Genomic DNA, 25,055 nt, shown 5'->3' on the forward strand with positions numbered 1-25,055 from the left:
AGCTCAGAGACTCTGGATAGATTATGGGGTCTGGCCTCAGCTTGCATTCTTTGACCCTAAAAAGGGAGGTTTATTTTAGGGTTAGCATTGAAAGTAAAGTGCAGGATAATAGGATGCTTTCTGTTTCAGAAATTTATTTAAAATACGAGGTTATAGAAACAGTGTTTGAAGTCAGGCGGTGGACGCAGGCCTTTAATCCCAGCACTTGGGAGGCAGAGCAGGCGGATTTCTGAACTTGAGGCCAGCCTGGTCTACAGAGTGAGTTCCAGGACAGCCAGGGCTATACAGAGAAACCCTGTCTCGAAAAACCAAAAGAAAAAAAAAGAAACAGTGTTTGAAGCCTGGCAGTGGTGGCACATGCCTTTAATCCAAGCACTTGTGGGAGGCAGAGGCAGGTGGATTTCTGTGAGTCCAAGGACAGCCAGGACTATACAGAGAAACCCTGTCTCGAAAAACCAAAAAAAAGAAAAGAAAAAGAAAAAGAAACAGTATTTGAAATGAGAATAATTCTGGTCTTCCTGTTTGTTTTTTCCAGTTCTACTAATAACGTTGGTGATTATTTGTGCCCAAAATAAGAGTATCTGTTTACATAAGGCCTTCTCAGTGATTTGGATATGACAACATAAAAAAACACCACTTTCATCTTAAAGGGAATGAGAAATAGTTTATTCTGGAGCCATTTTGAGAGCTCGTGGCCCAGGAAGGCAGATTTAGGTTGCCCCAAATTCCATGTTCCCACGTGAAAGCAGTTTCACGGGGTTTTTAGAGTTTTGCAGAACATAGGAAGTGCATTTTAAATGCTGGTACAGCAGAGAGGCAGGTACAGTGAAGTGGGAGAAGGAAGCTTTTTCTACAGGCCCAGGATGCTTAGCTCTGGGACTGGTGGAAGCCAGTTGTCGTGCTAAGTTAGTAGCTTTTAGGAGGCTTTTATTTATTATCATGAGGTGTTTAGATACAGAGTGGGTGGAGGGTTGGCTGTTCTAGAAGGCTAATACTAGCCCAAGCTTCTGAACCTGCTAAACTCTAACCTCTCCAGTTCTGAAGTTCAGGGCCTGTCAGTCTCTGCAGACAGACCCTTCCAAGGTGATTTTTGTTCACAGCCAGACACAACTTCTTTTCAGGGATTTCCGTTCACTGAGGTGAAGGTGCATCTAGTTTTAGCTAGTTTTAGCTGGTCAGGGTTGTTTGCTCCTCTGTCTAGCACGACGGAGCCAGGGTGGGTGAGGTTCCCATGTTGTAATGAGTGAAAAATAGGGAGCATGTTTTTAGCTGAGAACTGTGTTTTCTATTTTCTTATGGATACAGAACAGATTATTCCAAATATTAATTTTTTTGACCTGTTTGGTTGGTGGTTGGTTTTTTTGGAGACTGGAGCTCACTCTTTAGACCAGGCTGGCCTAGAACTCAAAGAGATCCACCTACCTCTTGCTCCTGAGTGCTGGGATTAAAGGTATGCGCCACCACAGTCAGCAGAATAGTTTGGATTTATAGTGCTATTTTCAGCATTAACATAGAACATTCTGTAAGAGGGTGAGATTTTTATTTGACCATTAGCATGGGGTGAAGGTTTCTTTGTGGTGTGTGTGTGTATGTGGTTTTTGTGTTGACTGCATGTGTGTGTTCAGGCAATCATGCACGTGTGTATGTGTCTGTAGATAGCCCAAAAAAGGCTCACTGTCACCCTTTTTTGACAGTCTCTTATAGAACCCAGAACTCAACAGTTTCGTTAGATTGGCTGGTCAGCAAACCACAGGGATTGAGGAGGTTGAGGAGGATCCTGGGCAGCTTAGGGCATGCAAGCTGGGCTTAGGGGGATGAGCTCCCCTATTTTTGCTCTAAAGCTATTGTGTGTAGCTGAGGTTGGACAGCCATCTTCCTCTGAGTGTGCCCACCAGTATTTCCTCATGGGTTTCTTGTACTTCATCTTTATCCATGATAATCTTCAGGATAGTTCTTTCTGTTTAGAGTCCTGTCAAGCTGAGGCTCAGAGGCTGGGAAATGTTGTTTCTTATTGTAAGTAAATCCCCAGCTTTAAGAACAAATCAGGATTAGGGAGGGTGGTGAGAACCCCAAGAAGCCTGGAACAAACTGAATAGCAGGGCACAAGAGGCCTGGCTATCTAGGGTGTTCTGGTGTGGGTGAGAGTTTCTTATTTTTCCTTAGCCTCAGTATTAATTGAACAAAGTAAACAGGAGCTCTTCTCATTCTGTAGGCATTTGAATCACCGACTACTAAGCAAATTATGAAACATTCTGGACTGCGTTCTTAATATTCTTCCTATATAGATATTTCTCAAAATTACGATACTTTGCCATGCTATGTATTCTCTATTCTGCAGTAACATTTACTGGTTTGGGAGGGAAACAGAGGGAGACAGAGGGGAGGAGAGGGAAGACACAGACCGACAGACAAACAGATAGACAGACAGATAGACAGACACACACACACACACACACACACACACACACACACACACACACACACTGTGACTGGTCAGGGAGTCCCCTCAGGTACTTTACACATTCTAAGAAGGTAGAAAAACCGGTGAGGGCTATGGGCCCTAAGGAGCCCTGGGAAGGGATGTCAGTTGGAATTCTGAGAAAGAAAAAGTCCTGAAGGGGTTTGGTAGTGGGTGGAGTCATCTAATTTACATACTAAAGGTTAACTCTGCAGGTGGAGATTTAGACTGCAGTAGGATTTGGAGGCCCGCAGGAATCTTGGAAGGATTTGCTTCTGCTTGGGATTGAGGCCGAAACCTGAATTGGAATTGGGATTTGGGAGCGGGGGAGGGGAGTCACCCACTGAGACGGTAATGATGCTTCCTGGAGTGTGGGCTGTAGGGCGGGAGAGAAGCCGGAGCCAGAGGCTAAGCCTCTGTTAAGGAAATGGTTTTATCTGCAATCTGCAATTCTAGAATCACCTCCTTTCTCAGTTCCTTGGGCTGAGGCTGATTTTGTAGAGGAGAAAGACAGAAGAAAGCTGTAACAGAGAACAAAGCAGACTGTTTCAAAGTTACTCTCCCTGAGAGGAAGGACCAAGGAGACGAACTGGAGAAAAATAGATTAGGTGTCGGGTTACCTCAGGTCACTCTCCTCCCGGTGATGTTTAAAGTGAGGGGGAATTTGTTACCATGGCATTGAAACTGGTCTGTTTGGGACATTGGGCTATCAGCTCTCTCCTGATTTTTCAGAAGGTCACATAACAACACAGTTTTTTTGTTTGGTGGTATGGGAAACTTAGTATGATTTCATTTTGATATTCAAGCTGATCTGTACAAGGCCAGAGCTCAGTGTAGAACAGTGGATTCTGTTTTTGCATTTAGAGAGTGCTCATCTTTATAGTAAAGATGGGAGGTCTGGGAAATGCAGACCAGGAGATTGGGGGGGGGGATCAAACTCAGTGTGTGTTTGAAATAATGGAAAATGTTTCTAATTAGACAGAATCACTTAGTGCTGACATTTGTATCATGGAATAGGATTTTAGAGATATTTGCTTGCAGTAATTCCAGGGCAATCAAACAGTTATTACCCTCCTAAAGTTTATGTCCTTTGGAGGGGGAAGGTCTGTCTGGTTCATCCTGGTATCCAAATTGTGCCTTTGGCTTGAATCTGAAGGCTTAATTCTTTGCAGAGCAGATTCTACTTATGGAAAAAATCTATCTATCTATCTATCTATCTATCTATCTATCTATCTATCTATCTCCATATATATAGATAGAAGCTGTGGGGAATCATGGTGACTGAGTTTTAGAGAGTCCATTCAGAGGATTTGATTAGTTGGTGGCATTTTCATCTCCTGTGAGGATATCAAGCGGTCCCTTGCTGTTTCACCCCGATGGCCACGAGCTGATGGTGTGTGTGTGTGTGTGTGTGTGTGTGTGAGTGTGTGAGTGAGCGAGCGAGTGCGCGCACGTAGGCGCATAGGCGGTTGACATGTAGTGCATTGGTGGAGTGGGGTGGACTCCCTGTTGGAGAGCACGCCATCCCTCTAGCTCTCCCCTGCTAGGGTCTGACTCACCTTCCATGTCCCGGATTCCAGGACGAGCTGGACGAGCTCCGTGCCGAGATGGAAGAGATGAGAGACAGCTATCTGGAGGAGGACGGTTACCAGCTGCAGGAGCTCCGGAGAGAGCTGGACCGCGCTAACAAGAACTGCAGAATCCTGCAGTACCGACTCAGGAAGGCTGAACAGAAAAGTCTGAAAGTGGCAGAAACAGGGCAGGTAGACGGGGAACTTATCAGAAGCCTGGAGCAGGACTTGAAGGTGAGTGAGGTCCACCACTCAGCATCCCGTTCCTAGGATGCTGAGACGGTAACTCCAGACACCCACCCCACACATATCACTACTGCTCTTGCAGAGGACCCGAATTCGATTCCTACATCCACACGGGGGTTCACCACCCATCTGTAACTCCATCTCCATAATCGACCATACTCTCTTCTGGTCTTAATGAGCACCAGAAATGAACATGGTAGGTAGATCATATATGTAGACAAAATACCTTTACACATGAAGTGAAATAAATCTTAAAGAGAGCAAGGAAGTGTGAGAGTCACGGTTGAAGTGCCTGAGAAGAAACCCCAGACTTGGGCTAGAGAAATAGCTCAGAGGTTAAGAGCACTGACTGCTCTTCTGAAGGTCCTGAGTTCAAATCCCAGCAACCACACAGTGGCTCACAACCATCTGGAAGGAGATCTGACGCCCTCTTCTGGAGTGTCTGTAAACAGCTACAGTGTACTTACATATAATAAATAAATAAATCTTTAAAAACAAACAAACAAATAAAAGAAACCCCACACTCTCTACCCTTGCTCCCAGTTGTGGACCCCAGAGACGCCCTGGTCCAATCATTCCTGTCGATGTGGAATACACAGGATGTCGTCCAGTGTGTGAGAGTGTGAGATCTCATCCGGCCTTCCATATAGCAGGAGTAATCTTTGCAATTCTCAGTTGTCAGCCACTAACAAAATGCCACTCAGTGTAAGAAAGGATGGTTTACAGTTCTCCTACAGCCTTTGCCCATTAACTTTTAAAAAATAAAGGAACTTTAGGTTGGAGAGGAGGTTCAGCAGTTAAGAGCACTGGCTGCTCTTGCAGAGGACGTGGATTTGATTCCCAGTGCCAACCTGGTGGTTCACAACCATCCTCTTATTCAGTTCCCGGGATCTAGCACTATGTCCTGGCCTCCATGGGCACTGCATACAAAACACGCGGGCAAAACGCTCATGTGCACAAAGTAAAGAAAATTAAGAACAACGTAAAAGGTTAATTGCTTTGCACCTTGCAAGGTTTTAACCACGCTAGAAGCATGGAGACATCTTTAAAAACTTGATTATATGGAACATCTAGTGCATACAGTAGGTGTTTAATATTGATTTGTTTGACAGGAAGCATGTGAGTTCAAGGAGATTTGGCATTCTTGGTAGTACTCCACGGGGAAGCAGCCCTGTCCCGGCCTTGTCGTTTACAAAAGCCACGTTCTCCTTCATAATGCAGTTTCATGTTTTAAATTATTCGTTGAGTGTCTCTGCTGCGCAGTTTTTTTGTCAGCTTGACACAAGCTAGACACGCCTGAGGAGAGGGACTCCCAGTTGAGAAAGTGCTTCCATACAGCAGGCTTATAGATAAATCTATAGGGCAATTGATTGATGGTTGATGGGAGATAGTCTCCCCCCCCCCATTCTGGGCAGTGCCATCTCTGAGCAGATGGTCCTGGGTGGTGTATAAGAGGGTGCTGTAAGAAAGCAGGCAACCCATGGGAAAAAGTCAGTCAGCAACACTGTCTGATGTGGATCTGTAGGGTTTATTTAACCCTTCCCTTCCAAAGTTGCTTTTGGTCATGGTGTTTTATAACAGCAATAGAGACACGATCTAAAACACTATTCCTTATTCAAAGTGTTTGAGTCTGCAAGTGATTCTGATTTTGGAGCTTTTCAGATGTTGGGTTTTGGATCAGAGATGCTCAACATGTAGAACTTTCTTCCATTAAATATAGGTCTGTCACATATTTCCTGATTCTTGCTACAACCAAGTCACTTAATGATTCTGCCTCTGAGGCTGTTGGACTTTTATGATTCCCTTGGCATCCCCCAGATCTCACATCCTGACATGATCCCCCTGTGTCCAATGCAGGTAGCCAAAGATGTGTCTGTCAGATTACACCACGAACTTGAGACCGTGGAGGAGAAGCGTGCTAAAGCCGAAGACGACAACGAAACGCTCCGGCAGCAAGTGATCGAGGTGGAGGTGTCCAGACAGGCCCTGCAGAACGAGCTGGAGAGGCTGAGAGAGGTAGGGCAGAGACGCGGGCGGGGGCAGGACTTTCTCAGGCTTGTTAGGAATTAGGGACCCCTCACACCTCACTTTTGTGCTGGAAGACAAACAAACAAAACAAATGAGTGACATAAACACATACATGCAAGAAAGATTATGGAACAAAGACCGCAAATGGCTCGCAAATCCTGAAATATTGGCTGTCCGGCTTTTTATGTAAAAGGCTTTGGGGCTCTGGTCTAAATTCACATCTTACTTCTATTCAAATGAGCAGGCCTTTAATCCTTTCAGTGTGTCCTGGGTGTATTTATTTTCTAAAGTACAGAATTAACCCCCCCCCTCCGCCCCCCACTCCAGTCTTTTCTTCTAATGAGATGGGGAGGTGGTATTTGTCCATCAAAACTCTGTTAACAGCAGTGGTGGCTCATGCCCTTTAACCCCGAGCCAGCGCTTGGGAAGCTGAGGCAGGTAAATCTGTGTGAGTTCAAGGCTAGACTGATCTTCATAGTCAGCTCCTGGCCATGCAAGGCTACATAGACCTTGTCTCAAAACAACAGCAAAAAAGCCCTCTGTAGATAAGTATGACACATACATACTTGCTTGCACTCACATATCTATACATCATTTAGCCCAGACAATTCAAGCCTAGCTATCTATATATAGAGATAGAGATCTCTAAAGTTATGCTGATTATTCTATCGAAGCAGTCTAGAGAAAACCCTGCTTCGTTTGCACATGGCACTGTGGATCCTGACTTGACTTTCTTTCTGACTTCGTTATTTATAAGCGTGGAGCAGAGTGCTTCCTTGGAAAGCGCCCTGCGCATACTGATTTACTGCAGAAGTCCCGGGGAAGGCCGCTTCCAGCTGGCACGTGACTGACGGCCTCAGGTAGCAGGCCATGTCCCCTGGGTACATTTCTTATTTTATTCAGTCATTCCCATCCAAATGTCCTGCACTACACTTTGTTCAGATCCTAAGCTCTGGGGCTGACGGTGTAAAGGTGTACGACCGCCCCTCAGGGTGCCCGGGGTGTGTGTAGCACAAACAAACCATCGCGAGGCAACGATGCCACCTCTGTTGCTTTGCTTGTGGCCATATGACTCAGAAAGTACTGTTCCTAGCCTCTGACATGTCCAGTTCTGCTAACGGTCTTTCCTCTGTAATGTGACTGTCACTGAGCAGGCGCAGGGTTTGTCGGTTTGTCTGTCTAGTTCACTGTTTGGTTCATCTATCCTAGTGCCTGAACGCATGCCAAGTGAGGGAGTCGACTCAGAGACGGTGATACCACAGCGTGGTGGTGGCAATTGTGGTAGTGGCTGCAGCTTGCTGGGCTAGGGATGCAGATTCTGCAGGGCCCCAGGGCCCAGGAGGCTAGCTGCTGAAGGCACTTTCCTCCTGAGTAGAGCCTGCCTCTTAACTGCTGTCTGGATTCACCCCCAGGCTGGGGGAGTTTGCCTGCTTGTTCTGAGTCTTTTGCCTCATTCACTATCCCTGGGGCCTTTTACCGTTTGCTGGTTTTCCTTTGGTCTAAGTTTTCCAAAAACTGTGCTCTGTGTTTTACAGGTCAAGCCTTATCAGTGTGCATAGAAAATAATCCAGAGCCGGAGGGGGGGGGGGTAGGGGGTAGGGGGGTGGCTGCGGCGCACACCTGTAATCCCAGCACTTTGGGACGCAGAGGCAGGCAGATTTCTGAGTTGGAGGCCAGCCTGGTCTATAGAGTGAGTTCCAGGACAGCCAGGGCTATACAGAGAAACCCTGTCTCCAAAAAACCAAATCCAAAAAAAAAAGTATCTTTTATAAGATTGATCTGGATAGATGTTTTGGTATTAATTTGTAGTTATTCAAGTTCTAGTAGTATACATGCATATAGCACATGTACACATGTACACATACATACTCACATACATACATAGTGAGACCCAGAGATTCTAGGACCCCACAGAGACAGAAGTCCATGGATACTCAAGTCTCTTATACAAAATGGTATACTATTTTATAGAAGTTGAGCACATCTGCATACTTGAAATCACTTCTACACTTTATAATGTCTGAATACAATATAGTCACTATATAAATAGTTGTTTGGTTATGTTGTTTAGGAATTAATTATAAAAACCTAGTCTATATAATCACATTTACAGTGATTTTTTTTTTTTTTTTTTTTTTTGTGGATTGTTTTATATCCCTGCTTGGTTGAAGCTGCAGGTGTGGAGCCCAAGGAGACAGAAGACTGATCACATATGTAATCTTCAGCAAAGGAAGAGTCTGAATATGTTTAAATAGATTTGTGTAGGATTTGGAATCTCTTGGGAGGAAGAAATAATTACTATTCCTTTTTGTCCTTAACAGAAAGGACAGAAGAAGCAGGGGTCATCTTGGAGCCCGATGCTGGCTCAGGTAGATGAGGAGGGATGTGGGGAGGCCAGTCCCCCACCCCCATGGGTTAAAATGATACAGGGGGATGACTCAGTTGGGATAGAATAAATTTTCTCCCCCGTGCAGTCAGCCCGGTATGATGATGGTATTTTTATACTAAACTGCTAAGGTATTGTATAACATACAGACCTCTCAGGAGAGTCAGTCACCGGCGGAGGGTGAGGGACGCAGAGAAAGATGGGGCCAGGGGGCGTAGGGTCCCCAGGCGGTGGGTGGGAGAGAGATTACTGGGGCTTGCCAGCTGTTGTCTCCATCGTTGATGGATTTTCACAAAAGCTGAAAAATGCGCAGGTTGAGTTTGTCTCTGTGAGCTTTGTCCTTTGTTCCTTGTCCTTGACATTAAAGAGAGGCACAGCGACCTGAAGCTGCAAGGACTTTCCCTGCTCCTCTAGAATAACAGTGTGGTGTGGAATCAATCGCCTGGCTCAGAGGACCGGACAGAGGACCGGAGCAGCTCCGCTTGGTCCTTCCTTAGAGCCCTGCGGTCTTCATGTTCAGGGGCCTGGTAGGCACCCCAAACATTTTCCATTACTTCTGCTTCTCCTAGGTCTGCAGTTCCCAGGGCTTTCGGAGGCCACAGTCGCTATCCTTTGTCTCCACCTTCAATCATTTGCCACCAGTTTTAGACTAAGTTCTGCTTTTTCAATTGGCCTTGCAAAATTCTTGTAATCAGGCTACTGGTTTCCAGTCGTTATGAGTAGGAGGGGCCAGCTGTCTGAGGGTCTGGAATTGCTTTGGGTGTGTTTTGGAACCAGACAGAGGTGGTGGTTGTATACCACTGTGTGAATACACCAAATGCTGATGGTTTGTACACTTCGATGATTGGCTTTATGTTAGTTTTAACCTCTTATTTAGTGGGTTTCTTTCTTCTATCATACTTGCCCAATATTTTGGTTAAAAAATGTGGGCTGACTGTGTGCATTAAAGTATATTCATGGTCTTTAGCCTATTTCATCTCTACATCCCAGAGCTCTGACAGCATCTTCTTGGTCTTAAGCAGATTTGCCCAGGGTCTTTTTAGGGTTTGACTCTTTAGGGTGGCCCAGGGGACCAGCACTACCTGGCCTTCAGTTTTTCTCTCTGTGTCCTCCTCCCTCCCCACCCCCCATGCAGACTTCAGATTGGGGAAAGGTTGTCCCCCCAACCCCCTTGTGTCTTATAAAAAAGAAAAGGAAGCTAGGAATATGTTTGGAAGAGGTGTGATATGGGGCAGGGTGGGGCAGGGCAGGGCTGGGTGTGGGGAGAGGGTACCTTTGCAGGTCCATGCTGAGGGACCCCTTCCCCCTTAGGGACCAGCCACAGATGGTAGAAGAGAGTTTATTTAGGACATGGGGAGGGGAGTTGAGGGAGTACAGAGAAAAGGGGGGGAGGGATGGAAGGGGAGGGGAATGAAGAGAGAAGGGACAGAGGGAAGAGACAGAGAAGGAGAGAGAGGAGGTAGCAAATAGCCTCTTTTATACTTAGTCATACCTGGCTGTTGCCAGGTAGCTGTGGGGTGGAGCCTAGAAGAAATGCTAAGCCACCACCATCACTCTTTAAATGAAAACAGGTGTGTTATGAGACGCTCATTTTCTTCATTGAAGCTGGGAAGGCAAGAGTGACCCTCTCAACCTGGTCTCCCAGTCACTTTCTGTTCTGGCTTGTTCGTGGTCCCCACAGTCGAACCCAGACCTTTGCCGAGTTGAAGCAGTTGCTCGCCCAGTGTCATTTCTTTTCAGCTCTGGGCGCATAGCTCAGAAAGTGAGAGTGGGTAACTGAGTTTAGCTTCCACTTTCCAAAGATGTTAATTCCGCCATAGCCCCTCCCCCAACATTTTTTGAATACAGTTATATAGCAGACACAGCTAATTACTAGCTAAGTCAATCAGCCATTAGAAAGGACAGAGGCATGTCACATGATTGGATCTGTACTGCTGGAAAGAGTGTCAAAAGATAAACTGAACGTCCGATTCCATCCACCTGTAGTTGCGAGAAGCCTGATGGGTGTGGCTCCAGCTACTGTCCCTGAGGGGTTGCATCAGCAGTGGGAAATGGCTCGACGGTGGTTTTGACTGTTCAGTCTCTCCTGGTTTCTCTGAAGGTCAGGTGGGCTTGTGGTGTTCACCTGGAGGATTTCCTTGGGGTTTGCACTGGTTTGACCTGAGGCTACTGCAGGAGCTCAGTTCAAACAAATCATGTTTTATTTAATAGAAGTGGGTCCTGCACTGCCTTCCCAACTCTAGATGTGATGACCTTCTGAGATGGGTGTGATGTCTTTTCTGGGTCTGTACTGAGTAGTTAGATATTTCAAGTCTGGGTGGAGATTTTCATATAATTCCACTAGAGTGGAGTTTTAAAACTTTGCCAGCTACCTGGAACAGGGAGAACATTTTATGTAGTCTCTCTGTATGAATGTAAAGGATTGATGAAATCCTGATTCTCCATCGATGGGGTCTACTTTAGTTTCAGTCCTGTTTTGTCTTTAATTGATTCATAGCCTGTTGGTGTATTGCTGCAGTTTATAAAAGTGGTTCCAGTTCATTAATTATGTTGTTTGAGTGTTTTTGTATACTTTATAATTTGGTTTTACTGTAATTTTATATCAGGCTGTGTTAAACCTTTGGCATATGTATATGTATTTTGCTTGTTTTCTATTGTTTTGGGTTTTGAGACAGAATCTCTCTGTATAGCCTTGGCTATCTTGTAACTCACCATGTAGACCAGGCTGGCCTCAAGCTCACAGAGATCTGCCTGCCTCTGTCTTCCCCAGGGCTGACCTTTACATTTTTTTTTTTTTAATGTAGATGGCGGGATGAGAACTTGGGTCTTCATGCTTGCAGGGCAAGCAGTGGACCTAGTGAGTCACCTCCACGGTCCCACCCTTACTCTTCAGCATATTTTTTTCTCCTTCTGTTTCCTTTGCACTGACTTGTGACGGATGATAGCTGTTCGAGCCTGTGCCCACTCCTCCTTTTTCAGTGCTGAGACGGTCTGGTTTGAACCTGTTCAGGTCCTGTCCATGCTGTCACGGTCTCTGTGAGTTTATCTGTCTGTGCATAGGTTTTCCTTGCATCTGGGACACACTGTTTCCTTGAGGTCATCCACCACCTCTGGCTCCTGCGATCCTTCTTCCTCTTGCTCTGAGCAGATCCCTGAGCTCTGAGGTGAGGCGTTGGATAAAGGTGTCCCTTTTGGAACTGAGTGCTAAACAATCTCTCACTGTCCATTGTCCACTGTGGCTCCGTGTTTGTTTCTATCGACTGCAAGAAGAAGCCTCACTGACACGGGTTTGAGTGATGCTTTGCTCTGTGGATGTGTCTCTAGGAGTTATTTTATTGCTGTGTTCTTTTAGCGGAATAATAGTATCTTAGGTTTGCCTTTAGGTCCCTTAGGCCAATGGCCTATCTTGTCCCAGGTTCTTGGCCACAGTGGCCATATTGGGTATTTGTTCTAGCTCACTAGTGAAACTTAAATCCAATGCAGCCATGCTTGGTTACCTTTATAACGCATGTGCCACTAAGACACAGTATATATGGCAGGCGGTTGCTGCTGTGGTCGAAGGGTTTACAGCTGTGTGGTGTTGAGGGTTCCTTTTCTCCTCTGGTAATGTGACAAGTACCTTCCAGGACCATGGATTCTGGCCAATAATGGTGGAGCGTCTAGTTGGGCACCTGCTTAGCTTCTCTATGTTTGATGACACGAGTAAGTGTCCTCCGTAATAGGATGCCGTCATTAGGATCAGAGAGCAACCAATAAATAGCCTTGATATTGATCAGAGATAGGGCTTTAGTTCGGGCCTGTGGTAGAATGCTATGTGTGGATTGGCCATCAGAGCTGCATGTGGTATAGGGCAGGATCAGTTGTTCACTTGAAGGGACTGCTTCCCCTTCTGGCTCCTGAGTAGGCTCTCATTGGCCTTCCCAAGGGACTGTCAGTTTCCCTCTGTGTTCGAATCCCCTCAGTGTACATGCCCCTGTCTCTGAGAGCCTAGAAAATCAACAGATGCCACACTTGCCCCTCCTTGTTACCATCTGTCTTAGTTAGGGTTTTACTGTGAACAGACACCACGACCAAGCCACCTGCTATAAGGACATTTATTTGGGGCTGGCTTACAGGTTCAGAGGTTTAGTCCATTATCATCAAGGCGGGAACATGGCAGCATCCAATCCAGGCGGGTATGGTGCGGGAGGAGCTGAGAGTTCTATGTCTGTATCTGGAGGCTGCTAGCAGAATACTGACTTCCAGGCAGATAGGATGAAGGTGTTAAAGCCCATGTACACAGTGACACACCTACCCCAACAAGGCCACACCCTCTAATAGTGCCCCTCCCTGGGCCCAGCGTATACAAACCATCACACCATCTGTCCTGGTTTTCAGTCGCTCCTTCGTTTCTGACATTGGAGAAATCTTTTCTCCTCACTCCTAAGTTCTGCTAAATAGAAATGTTTGTTTTATTGTATTCTATCGAACATCTGGCTGTATGCTGGGAAGAAGGGTCACAGTAGTTTGACACAATGTGTTTTCTAAACTGGATGTGACCACAGGGTCAGTGGACAGTCTCTGAGTAGCAGCCTTGGAGTTTCCTGACTCTCTGCTCACCACTCAGCTCTGCGTCTGCGGCTGCGTCCTATCTCCCTCTCTTCCCCCACACTCAGCCACCTCCCCTCTCTCCCCTCCCCTCCCTCCCCAGAAGCAGAGGCTAGGTGCTCTTGCTTCTCCCAGGTCATAGATTCTGCTCTCTCTCTGCTCCTTGGGCATCTAGTTTTCTAAACTAGAACCTTGTTTATGTGCTTGTCTGACAGCCAGCGAGCCTGGCAGTGTAGGTATATAGAAATAACAAATAGCTATTGTCCTGCTAGAGTGCAGTAAAATGTCATCATTTCTGGTGTCTGTAGGCTTTATGGTTCCCCTCCTGAGCAAAGATTTGCTTGGCAGAGGTGGTGAAGTTCTCCCTGCGGCGAGCCTCGCCTGGGCCACTGCTTTAGGACACTGGTTATGCTTTTGGCAGAGCCTCATTCCCTGGCTCAGAACTGACTAAATCTCTGCACTCCTCCAACAGGCGTGAAGGGATAGTGCAGTCTCTGGTTTCCTTCCCTGGCCACTGTGTGCCTTCGTGATGGTGTGTGTGGGAGTGGGTGGCAGGGAAACTCCAGGAATAGGAGGGGGAAAACATCTGGGACTTAAGTGATATACCAGTTGTATGTCCTGTTAAGTTAATAATGGAGGGAAATGGGATGGAGAGAGGGAGGAAGAAGACTTAGTGGTGACTGGTTAAGCCTTTTTCCCTAATACTGGAACTTGAGAAGAGGCGACCTGTGGCATCAATCAGTCAGTCAGCCAGCCAGGCTGTCTGTCTGTCTGTCTGTCTGTCTGTCTGCCTGCCTGCCTGCCTGCTTGTTTTCTATGTATATCTGTCTTTGTCTTTTGTCTCTCTCTCTCTCTCTCTCTCTCTCTCTTTCCCTCCTTCCCCCCCTCATTGTGTGTGTGTGTGTGTGTGTGTATGTATCTGTCTCTTGTGTATGCTGTGCACGTATACAGTGTCTGGGGCCTGCAGGGAAGCCACCTTCTTTCTTACTTACCCTGTGAGCCTTCTCTGTACTTTATCCTATCTAGTTCCCAGCTAGGTAATACAGAGTTCAGAGACTCACAGCTCATTTTAACAGGTACCAGCCACAGAAAGACACGGTATGAATATTTTTGAGCCGGGCAGTGGTGGCGCACACCTGTAATCCCAGCACTCTGGGAGGCAGAGGCAGGTGGATTTCTGAGTTCGAGGCCAGCCTGGTCTACAGAGTGAGTTCCAGGACAGCCAGGGCTATACAGAGAAACCCTGTCTCGAAAAAACCAAATTCAAAATAAATAAATAAATACATAAATATTTTTGAATGCTTAAGCTGTAGTTAGTCGGCTGGAAGACCCTAGGCTCAGGAGCTGTAAATACACTAGTGCCGATTTGCTGCTGTGGAGGGGGGAGAGTGGCTCACAGGTCACTGGGAAATAGTTTTTTTCTGAATCAAGACAAACTTGTATTAAAGTTTCTGAGGCCAGAAATTGCCATGCGACTGCCCCCAGTACCCTCCTAGGGCATCTGAGCTGGGCTGTGTGCTGTGTGTAGGGTGGATTTATTTGCTTTTGTACAGAAACTGTGACAGAGATTCGGGAAGGAAAGTGACTGGCCTGTTCAAGCGTCTGGAATGTTCTGGTTTCTTAGGTCGTGTTCGTTCACTGAGATTGGTTAGCAAAAGAAAGATTTTGCTAACACCTGTTTGGTTTTGTTATGATAAAGAGAACTTGTGGTGAGGAGAATGGGAAGGCAGAGGTGAACGCAGCCCTTGCTTGTATCTGAAGGTGTGTGCTGTGTGTGCCTCATCCATGTGTATGTGTGTGTGTGTGTGTGTGTGTGTGTGAGAGAGAGAGAGAGAGAGAGAGAGAGAGAGAGAGAGAGAGAAAAGATCTGTGTCGTGACCTAAGCGTGCTAGTTCACTTTATGCAACTCTGAAAAGTAAAAAGCTTGAGATAATTGACTTAGAGAAGATTTGCCCTGATTCTTAGATGTAGAGATTTCACCTCATGGTCTTCGAGGCAGGCCTGTGACGACAGTGGCCCAGAGCAAAGCTGTTTATCTCTTGGTGGTCAAGAAGCAGAGAGACAAAGACACAGCCCTGCATTCTAATGTCCCCTTCAAAGGCGTACCCTGGTGACCTTCCACCTCCTCAAGGTTTCTGGGAGCACCACAGGCTCTGAAACAGAGATCATTAGCATGTTGCCTTTTGTGGGACTTTCAGAGTGTCAGATCTGTTGAGCATCCAAGCCTGAAGGATTCCCAGGGACTGGAGCCCTCCCGTCTCAGGGCAAAGCAAGGAAGCCCAGGTCTGGGAGCTCTGAATGGTTGGACTCCAGTCATGCTGCAGCAAAGGGGGTGGGGAACCTCCCAAATCCAATCCTTCTCCTCCTCTGTAGCTCCTTTTGAGCATCTTTTATTCTAGCTAGAAGAAGCAGATCACTAGGGCCAGAACTAGGTCATCACTAGGTCATCACTAGGGCCAGAACTAGGTCATCACTAGGGTCATCACTCTGGAATGAGCATCAAGGCAGGTGTGCAGAAGGCAGCTCAGGTCTACCCTCAGGTGTTGGAGAAAGGAACCTTTGCCCATTGAGGCTTCTCTATATAATTAACTTCTATTTGTACCATGCTACTCCATCCAATGAGAACATTACAGGAGGAGGGTTTTCTCTTCCACAGGACTGAGCATGAGCTCCTTATCCACCTGTTGTGCCTCATGCTTTCCGTCCAGGGTCTCGCTTTGTCCCTTCTGTTCCTGACCACCTCGGCAGTCTTGCACGTTAAGGCTTTCCATATGATGAAACTGCTAGGTGATTATTGTGGAGAACTTGAGGAATGAAACTGTGGGAGAAACTGCCGAGAGATGGTTGACTCAGCTGAAACTGGAAATACGCTGTGTCGTTCCTTAGGGTAGGAATGAGGTGCGATATCACTTCAGCTCACGTGGTTTGTCGCCATTCAGGAAGTGCTCCTTTCCCTTTGGTTCACAATCAAGAAGAGTGAGATAGGAGAACAAAGACCCTGAGCAGGCTACATTAACAACACGACCAGTTCCAAAAATACCAAGCTCCCCTTGCCCAGTGAGGATGGGGCGGAGCTTTGGAAACTTCCGTTGCCTGTCCTTCCTTATCTAGGGCTTCACTTTCCAACATTTCCATTATTGTAGGCCGACTGTGACAAAACATATAAAATGGAAACTCCAGAAATAGAGGATGCAGTTGTTTTCATTCCAGAATGTTGTCTCTTGTTATTCTGTTACGGTCTTGCTATGGCTAACTTGTAAATCAAACCGTCATAGGTGTGATGTGGTCACATAGAATCAGAAGGGAGTTTCTGAGTGATCCATCCTTAGCCTGTCGCATACCTGGATATATTGGGTATCTCTTTATAAACGGAGTTGATGATGATATCACTGGGGACCACCTTCATGTGTGTGGCAAACGCAGTCAGCTGTGGACCACATGTGTGCACATTTTCTGTTCTTATTTTCTCCATACATTCTTTCCTAGCACATCCTGTATCTCCTAAGACCTTTGGGATCTCTAAAGGTGTAAGAGTTTATAACTATGAGAAGATGATTGGGATCCTCTGCTTTGTCTTAGGAGAGCTGGCCGAGGAGACTGTAGACTTTATATCCTATATTTGGGGATCAGAGGAAGGAGAGAGCCATTATGTTTATCTGGCCACAGATGTGGCCATGCGGAAAGTGTGCCTACAATGCTGGCTAGTCTCACATCAGCTTGATACAAGCTAGAGTTATCTTGAAAGGAGGGACACTCAATTGGGAAAATGCCTCCATAAGATCTGGATGTAGGGCATTTTCTTAATTATTGATTGATGGGGGAGGGTCCAGCCTATGGTGGGCAGTACCATTCCCTGAGCTGGTGGTCCTGGGTTCTGTAAGAAAGCAGGCTGAGCAAGCCATGGGAGCAGGCCAGCAAGCAGTACCTCTCCATGGCCTATGCAACAGTTCCTATGTCCAGGTTCCTACCCTATTTGAGTTTTTGTCCTGATTTCCTTCAGTGATGAACAGAGATACAGAAGTATAAGCTAAATAAGCCCTTTCCTCCCCAACTTAGTTTTTGGACATGGTGTTTCATCACAGCAATACAAACTCTGACTAAAACACTTATCACCTGGGGCTCTGTTCCTTCTCTAACCTTGTCAGGAAAAAAGATAGGCAAAGGTCTAGCGTCAACCTGGCCTTCGTGGCAAAGCCTCTCGAAAGCACTGGGAGGTGCCCTGGAGGCGAGGGCGTGGCAAGTTGTGTGTCCTCCATACCCAGCTCCAGGCAGCTCTGCTGCTGGCTGTGCCAGCACTGTGCCTTTTTATGATACATGATTAAACGTGGGTGCCGGTTTCCTTTGACTTCTATGAACAATACTAGCCAAGAACTGAACTCTGGGTGGTGAGAGTTTCTTATTTGAGCCAAATTGGCAGGATGCAATAGGTAGCCCTGTGTTTGTGAAAAGTTTTTATTCCTTTGGGGGAAACACCCAAAATAATGATTCTGGGTTGCATAGGAGTTGCATGTTGAATTCTGTAAAGAAAGCAGAGTGGTTGGTCCTGCACTGTGGTAGGGCTTCTGTATGCTAGGCCCTCTACATACGCAGAAGCAGAATTCAACACAAGATGAAGACCCCATTCTTGGGGTCTACAGAATGAATTCCAGGCCAGCCAGAGTTACATAGTAAGACTTTCTCAAAAACAAAAACAAAAACAAAAACAAAAAACCCAACAATAACAGATTAGGTCAGCCAGAGTTACATAGTAAGACTTTCTCAAAAAAGCAAAACACAATAACAGATTAGCTGGGTATGTTTGTGTGGTTCTGTATCCTGGTTCTTGGTAACACCACGCAGGCTCGATTCTCTACTTCCATAGTGAGTGCTTCCAGATATATTGTCTAGACCCTCCAGCGGTCTGACTTATCTGGTTATGGCATCAGTGCGCTTCACAGACTTTCTTAGGGGTTTAAGTTCCAACCACTTCTTCCTTTCCAGCCCCTTACCCCCTCTTTTAATGAGGACCTCTAATAATAGAAGGGAACACTAGGTTATTACCTATTGACCTTTGAGCATCAGAATGGAGCTTGTGAATTCTAGCAAAGTCTTATCGTTGTTTTTTATAAAGACTAGTTAAAATAAGGCAGGTAGGCATGGTTATGTAGACCTTTAATCCCAGCACTAGGGAGGAGGAGAGGCAGTGGAGTCTCTGAATTCAGGGATAGTCTGGAGTTCAAGGCCAGCCAGGGCTACACAGTGAGAACCTGTCTCAGGACACTGACTTAATGACCTGGACAATGTGCTTCAGAGGAAGGACAACCCTTTTCTTCCTTAATGTAGACAGCTTGGTTAATTGTGTTGATGAAGGAATTCATGCGGGGCTGGGGGCTTTGGTTGTACCTTTTTGTGCCAACAGCAGTTTGCCTAGGCTCGGGGATGTGGGGAATGTGGGGGTGCCCATCAGATGGTCCGCAGCAACCTACAGATGCGGTCCATCGCTGGGTGCTGATGTGAGCTGGTTGCCCAGGCAAAACAGTATGGATTTAGTACAACTGAGCAGCCAGGGTAGCTGCTTGTGGGTTGCGTCTCGTGGCACTTGGGTTCATCTACTCCAGTGGAAGGAGTGGGAGACTGGACCAGGAAAGACAGGAGGGTGATCCTTGCGGGTGGGGGGTGGCTGGACAGTTGAAGTTCCTCTTGGGGACAGCTGGGCAACCTTGTTTGTGTTTTGGCCAGAGATAAGGCTCACGGCTGTTTCCTCCTGTGTGAGAGAAGCAGCAAGCGACTGCTGAAAATCCTCCCATGGATTAACTTTATTTAGAATATAAGAAACGTGAAAACTTAAAGGTGTCCTAACTGTGTAACACAGGACCGTTTCTCACGAGTACCATCATCCCCGTGGGAGCAAAGTAGGAAGATCTTTCTCCCCAGCGAACTCGGGTTAGTGTAGGGGCGTGGCCAAGCTATTCACTTAAAAATCATGAAGGCACGCCAAGTATTTATTTCCTGTTTTCAGGGGTCTGAAGGTAGGCATTTGGCCAAGGATTGCGGTTCGTTGTAAACAATGCTGTTGGAGGATCACCCAAGTGTTGAGGTCCGCATGTCTTGGAGCCCCCACAGAAACGTGTACTGTGTACTTGAGAGGGTGGGCTGTGGGAGGGATCCATGCTGAGTTATCTGCCTAGATAGAACAGGCTCACTCAGCCTCGAGTGAGCGCCCTGTGACATTCTGGATGGGAATTCTTGGTGGGAGGAGCTGTCCCATGGGAAGTCAGTAGCCTGACAGTCTCTCTCTGTCTCTTCCCCCAGATGCTATTAGCACCGCCAGAGCTCCAAGCAGTTTCTGGTTCTTTCCTCTGGAGGGCTTGTTTGACGCGGGGACAGGATGTGACTGGGAGCTGATCAGGGCTCGTCCTTGCACCTCAGAAACATACTCTTATTTTCAGGCATACACCTGGTCTCACGTCTCGTTCCTTGGCTCTCCCGTGGAATCCGGAGTGTAGTCATGTGCGTTTTCTCGGGTGGGCCAGCCTGCATGGATTTTTTTTTCTTTCTTCTCAGCTAGATGAGCAGCAGGCCTCAGGCACTCCTCTCACCTCTTACAGAGCCCTGTCAGGTACAGTGGGATAATGGAGTGCTGCATGGGGCTTTGTGGGCAGGAGGATTGTGGCTCGGTGCTGAGGGACATCCTAGAGTGAGTTGCTTCTTGGAGCATGGGTTTCTGAGGTAGGAAAAGAGTGCAAAATATCTGTGAAGGAATTCCTCCTTTGGTCCCCATGCTGTTCAAGTCTGGTTGGGTATCACACCTCCTGGGCATCTATGGAGACTCCCGATATCTGCACCACATCCAGACTGTAAGGCAGGGGCCCTCTGAGGTGTGACCTGGCTCTCGTAACTAACTCCTCAGGTGATCTGCGAGCGTTTAGCAGTTGTACGTCTCCCTCTCTGTAGGAAGTGTGTGAGGTGCCGGATTGGATTCAAGACGGGTAGAATCTGAGACGCCCCAGACCGGTACTTTCTGAGGCTGAGTTCCTTTGGAGCAGCTTGTTTGGACAGATGACCTCCCCACATCAGAGCAGAGGCCCAGACATCATAGCTACAACATGTAATTACTCTAGCGAGCCAGTAAGTGCAACCTTGGGTTTTATATTTTTATGACCTAAGCAGTTGTAAAAGGACAATAACACCTTCTGTTTCCTTTGCATTAATTACAAATCAGAGGCCAGGTTCTAGAGGACAGGAAGGTGACCTGGATCTGAAGCTTAGCTGGCATTCCTCGGAGTTGATTCCTCCCTCTCCACCATCTCGGTTTTCTTCTCTTCTGCACACTCCCACCCCACACCCCAAGTAGTTCTGCCTTAGTGTGGTCCTGTCATTGCTGGTGGAAAGTCCTAAAATCTGTCACAAAGTAGTCAGTCATAGGGTGTCCCCTCTGACTTCCTTCTTTAAGACATCCCATCAGGAGCTGAAGAGATGGCTCAGTGGTTAGGAGCACTGATTGCTCTTCCAGAGGTCCTGAGTTCAATTCCCAGCAACCACATGGTGGCTCATGACCATCTATAATAGGATTCCAAAGTCTTCTTCTGGTGTGTCTGAAGACAGTGACAGTGCACTCATATAAATAAAATAAATAATTCTTTTAAATAATAAAGACATCCCATCAGGCTAGATATGGCTAGCCTGGTCTACATAGTAAATTCCAGAACAGCCAGTAAGGCTATGTAGAGATACACAGATACACTCATTCTCTATTTTTTCTCTCTCCCCCTACCTCTTCTCTTTGTCTCTGTCTCTGTCTCTCTCTCAATTTTTATTTCTTTAACAAAACAGGGGTTTCCCATGTAGCTCTGAATGTCCTGGAACTCACTGTAGACCAGGCTGGTCTCCAACTCAGAGACCTGCCTGTTTTCTCTTTCCTACTGCTGAGATTAAAGGTGTGGGCCACCAAGCCATCCTGAGAGATTAAAAAAAAATCCATCATGCCAGCCTGAGAGACTTGCTCTTTAAAACATAAGCCGTCAGATCTGAACAGCAAAAGGATACCCCCGCCCCCCTTAGGGAACAATTAAGGCTAGGCGAGTAGCTGAGGTGGTCTTACTCAGCACATTTCTGGGAATTCCAATGGAGGTGGGAGGGCCAGTTTCCATCAGCCAGCTGGTTGTTCCCTGAGCCACTGGGGTGTGGCTCTCTGTGAGCTAAGTGCCTGTGTTTGCCTTCCTAAGGCAACCCAGTGGTTTGGGTGGGGCATGCTCACCCAAATTGGTAAGAAATTTGAACCTCAGACCAAGTAGGATTTAACTCCAGGACACACCACTAACTGTAAGTGACAGAGAGGTCTGACATCTGCACACTCAGTGAGTAGCAGTGAATCCAGTGGACCAAGACACTCTCAATATTGCCAAAATAGCTTTCCTTCTAAAGAGAAACTCCTAGGAAATGGGGTATCATGTTTGAAGTGTGTCCATATGTCTGCTGGTCTATGTTAAAGCTTCCTGTGTTCAAAATGAAGAGATAGACAGGAAGAATCCTATGGTTGCACATTTTAAGAACCCATGTCACACAGATAGGCCGGGAATAGCTACTCTTCACTGACTTGGCCAGAGATGATAAGGCCTGTCATTAAAATCAGACCTGCAAACAGTGAAGCCTATGGCCTGATTTCGGAGATGTTCCTGGGTGAGCGTATACCTCCAACTGTGGCATGGGAGCATTGTGGTCCTCTCGTAAAAGCCCTCATGCATTCCATACCCAAATACTTCCTGCGGTAGCAACCCGAGGGCACACAGGACACGGAACATCCCTAGGGCCCGTGCTGGACCAGTGTCCCCTTTGATGAGACAGAAGAATCCTGGAGCAGATGCTCACATACAGGGTGCTGGAGCTGACCTTTATTTTTATTTTACAAGGCAGACGTTATCTACTAAAAGGTTCTCCTGAATTAGTGCATTAAATAAGGCTCCATTTGGATGTTTAGTAAGGAACATGGGCAGGGGGGCTGAGGGCTGTGTAAGAATGAGAAGGCACCGAGACACTTCCTGTCATAGTGTCATGCCATGCCTACATTCTATTTATTTTTTGTTTTTTTGAGACAGCTTCTCTTTGTAGACCCGACTGTCCTGGAACTCACTATGTCGACCAGGCTGGCTTTGAACTCGCAGAGGCACACCTACTTGTTTCTATCTTCCGAGTGCTGGGATTAAAGGGGCGTGCCACTATGCCAGTTTGTTCTGTTTAGCGTTTCTGGCTTTCTTGGTGGGCAAGTTAAAATTACAAATTAAAGTTTATCCAGCGTATGTGGGTGCTCCTGGGAGTTCAGGCATCGGTGTGTCGTGTTACCAGGAAGACCTGAATGTGCTCCTGAGGACGGTGGCACCGGGGAACAAAGCCGTGTGGAGCCCTGTTTCCCAGCCCTGGCTCAGAAGGGAGTTCTGGTCCTCAGAAAGGGCCAGCCTAAGATCTCCTCTGTAGGGAGAAGCAAGCAGTTGCACGCCTTTCACAAGGCAGTTAGAGCCACACTGTCTCCTTGTAAGATGGCCGCCTCTCCTCCTGCCTCTTCTGCCCAGTTTGGAGGCAGGCGCTTTAGTCGTCGTTCAGTAGAGCCGCTGCAGGGACTGAGAGATGCTTTGTGGCTAACCCTGCTGCTCTTCCTCCACAGGAGCCAAATCGGATCCCAGCGTCCGTGTCAGGGGCGCACAACGCTTTAACTCTTAACTCCAGGCACCCACTACCCTCTTCCGACCTCTTTTGGCTTGTGTTCACACACACACACACACACACACACACACACACACACACAGAGAGAGAGAGAGAGAGAGAGAGAGAGAGAGAGAGTAAATCTTAAAAAATGAAATAGCTGGGAACTTTAAACTCTAGTTGGAGCTCTTTCAGTTCAGCTCTGGACGGCTTGGAGAACTCCAAGGAGGAGAATGAGACCATGGCCTGGTATTGACTTTATTTGCACTTATCGGCCCTGTGAGGTAAGCTGGCTGCCGATTGATTACATTATCACCCTTATCAGCCAGATACCCGAGGGCCCAGGGAGATTAAGGAGCCGGAATCTTGGATAATTGATTTAGGAAGTAGTAGGGCTGCAGGCTGCGGGCTTGCGGTGGGCAGGAGCGGTGGCCGAATCTGTTCTTATCCGCCTTCTGTAGCTGCTCTTCTGCTCACTGGATTGAACTGACTGTAAGCCTCTTAGGGTTTCTTCCCATGGATCGAATCATTTCCGGAAACAGCCCTAAACTCTCCTTTTACAGAATTAGGTGGCAGGGCCAAGAACTTCTTAAGTCTTCTTAGGAGAGTGTCCTGTGTACTGCTCAGTTTGATGCTTGCAAGATGTGGTTGTAGCTGACATTTTGAAGTGGTTGTGTGAGAGTATGGGGTTAATTGTCTGATGAGGTCAGAGGTGTGGTCTACAGGACCCTGGCTAATTACCCATATAATATGTGTTAATTAACCCATAGTAATTGTGTCTGGCTGTCCCCTTCCCCGCCTTCCGTGGAGAATTAATGAGGGCACTGGTTTTAGCCATTCATCAACGTGCTTTGTTTCAGCCTCTGCAAATAAATTACTTAGAATAGCAAGTATCTTCGATTCCACCGTTAGCACTGCAGATGTTTAAAGGATGGATTTCTGTTGGGCTCATTAATAGAAGGAGCTAAATGTTTCTCCAAGACAAAAACTGTATGGATGGCAACAGCAAACCGTGCAGCTAGGTAAACGATCGTTGAGAAAGGAAAATAAATGGAGTAGCAGCTGCAGAGAAACTGAGCGCCACGTGATGCACACACAGGGCAGGGCGGATGGGAGGGGTAAGGGAAGGACAAAAGTGATTTACACCTTGGCCGTCAATGCTCCACTGCTGCGCGGACCAGTCATGGCCGCGGTTAAATTAGGATGTGCTTACTGTTTGGGCCTCAGTTGGCGGCTGTCCAGGAACTCATCAAATCAAGTTAATGGAGAGTTAAATGGCTTTGGAAACAAGCTGGCTGGGGCAGCTGGAAGCCAGGGCTGCGTGCTCTTGGCTTGGGGAGCTCTAGGCAAGCAGGTGAGCTTGTTTAGAGGCGAGTGCGAGGTCTCAATCTACCAAGAAGCAGCCTAAAGTCTTAGGGATGACCTCTTCAGAGTTGCCATGGTTATCCAGGAGTTCTTTTTTTTTTTTTTTTTTTTTGGTTTGTTTTTGTTTTTGTTTTTCAAGACAGGGTTTCTCTGTGTAGCCCTGGCTGTCCTGGAACTCACTCTGTAGACCGGGCTGGCCTCGAACTCAGAAATCCACCCTGCCTCTGCTTCCTGCCCGGCATCCAGGAGTTCTAAGTTCGCAATTAGCCCCGCCACTGCACTGAGCAAGGCAGCTCATTCCAAGGGGCTGACCCACCTTCCCAGGGTTAGGGTTAGGGAGGTAAATCGGAAGCTTGATGAGTTTCGTTAATGTTTCTTTCAAATGTATCTAGCATTGAAGAGAAGGCGCTTGTGAGCTAGCTGGACCCACAGCCCAGTCCCGCTCTGCCCCGCCCAGCCCTGCCCCACCCCGCCCAGCCCAGCCCAGTCAACAGTACCTTTCTCCTGTCTCTCCCCTTATCCCTGCCCCACCCTGTATGTCGACACTTAGAAAGCAAACATCCGATAGCCACACAAATGATATCTAGTACATTTGAGTCCTTTGCTTTTCCAAACAGAAGACAGAGGGTAGCAAGCTGAAGGCGTCTCTAGTAATTCATACAGGTTCCCTTGAATGCAGCTCACACATACCATTTATTTTTGAACAAGCAAAATCTGCCATGCAAATTGAAATATTTTA

General features: G+C 47.0%; 1 protein-coding gene across 2 annotated transcripts in view; it reads left to right on the top strand.

The window, feature by feature from the left end:
* The window catches only part of Mtcl1 (microtubule crosslinking factor 1), a 113,583-nt gene that overhangs the window by 8,121 nt on the left and 80,407 nt on the right, over positions 1-25,055 (top strand). For both annotated transcript variants that reach the window (XM_052192698.1, XM_052192699.1), the window contains exons 2-3: positions 4,039-4,263; positions 6,133-6,291. In XM_052192698.1, coding sequence (XP_052048658.1) covers positions 4,039-4,263; positions 6,133-6,291 — 384 coding nt within the window. The remainder of the gene's footprint in view (positions 1-4,038; positions 4,264-6,132; positions 6,292-25,055) is intronic.

Source organism: Apodemus sylvaticus, chromosome 9, assembly GCF_947179515.1.
Source record: "Apodemus sylvaticus chromosome 9, mApoSyl1.1, whole genome shotgun sequence".
NCBI lineage: Eukaryota > Metazoa > Chordata > Mammalia > Rodentia > Muridae > Apodemus > Apodemus sylvaticus.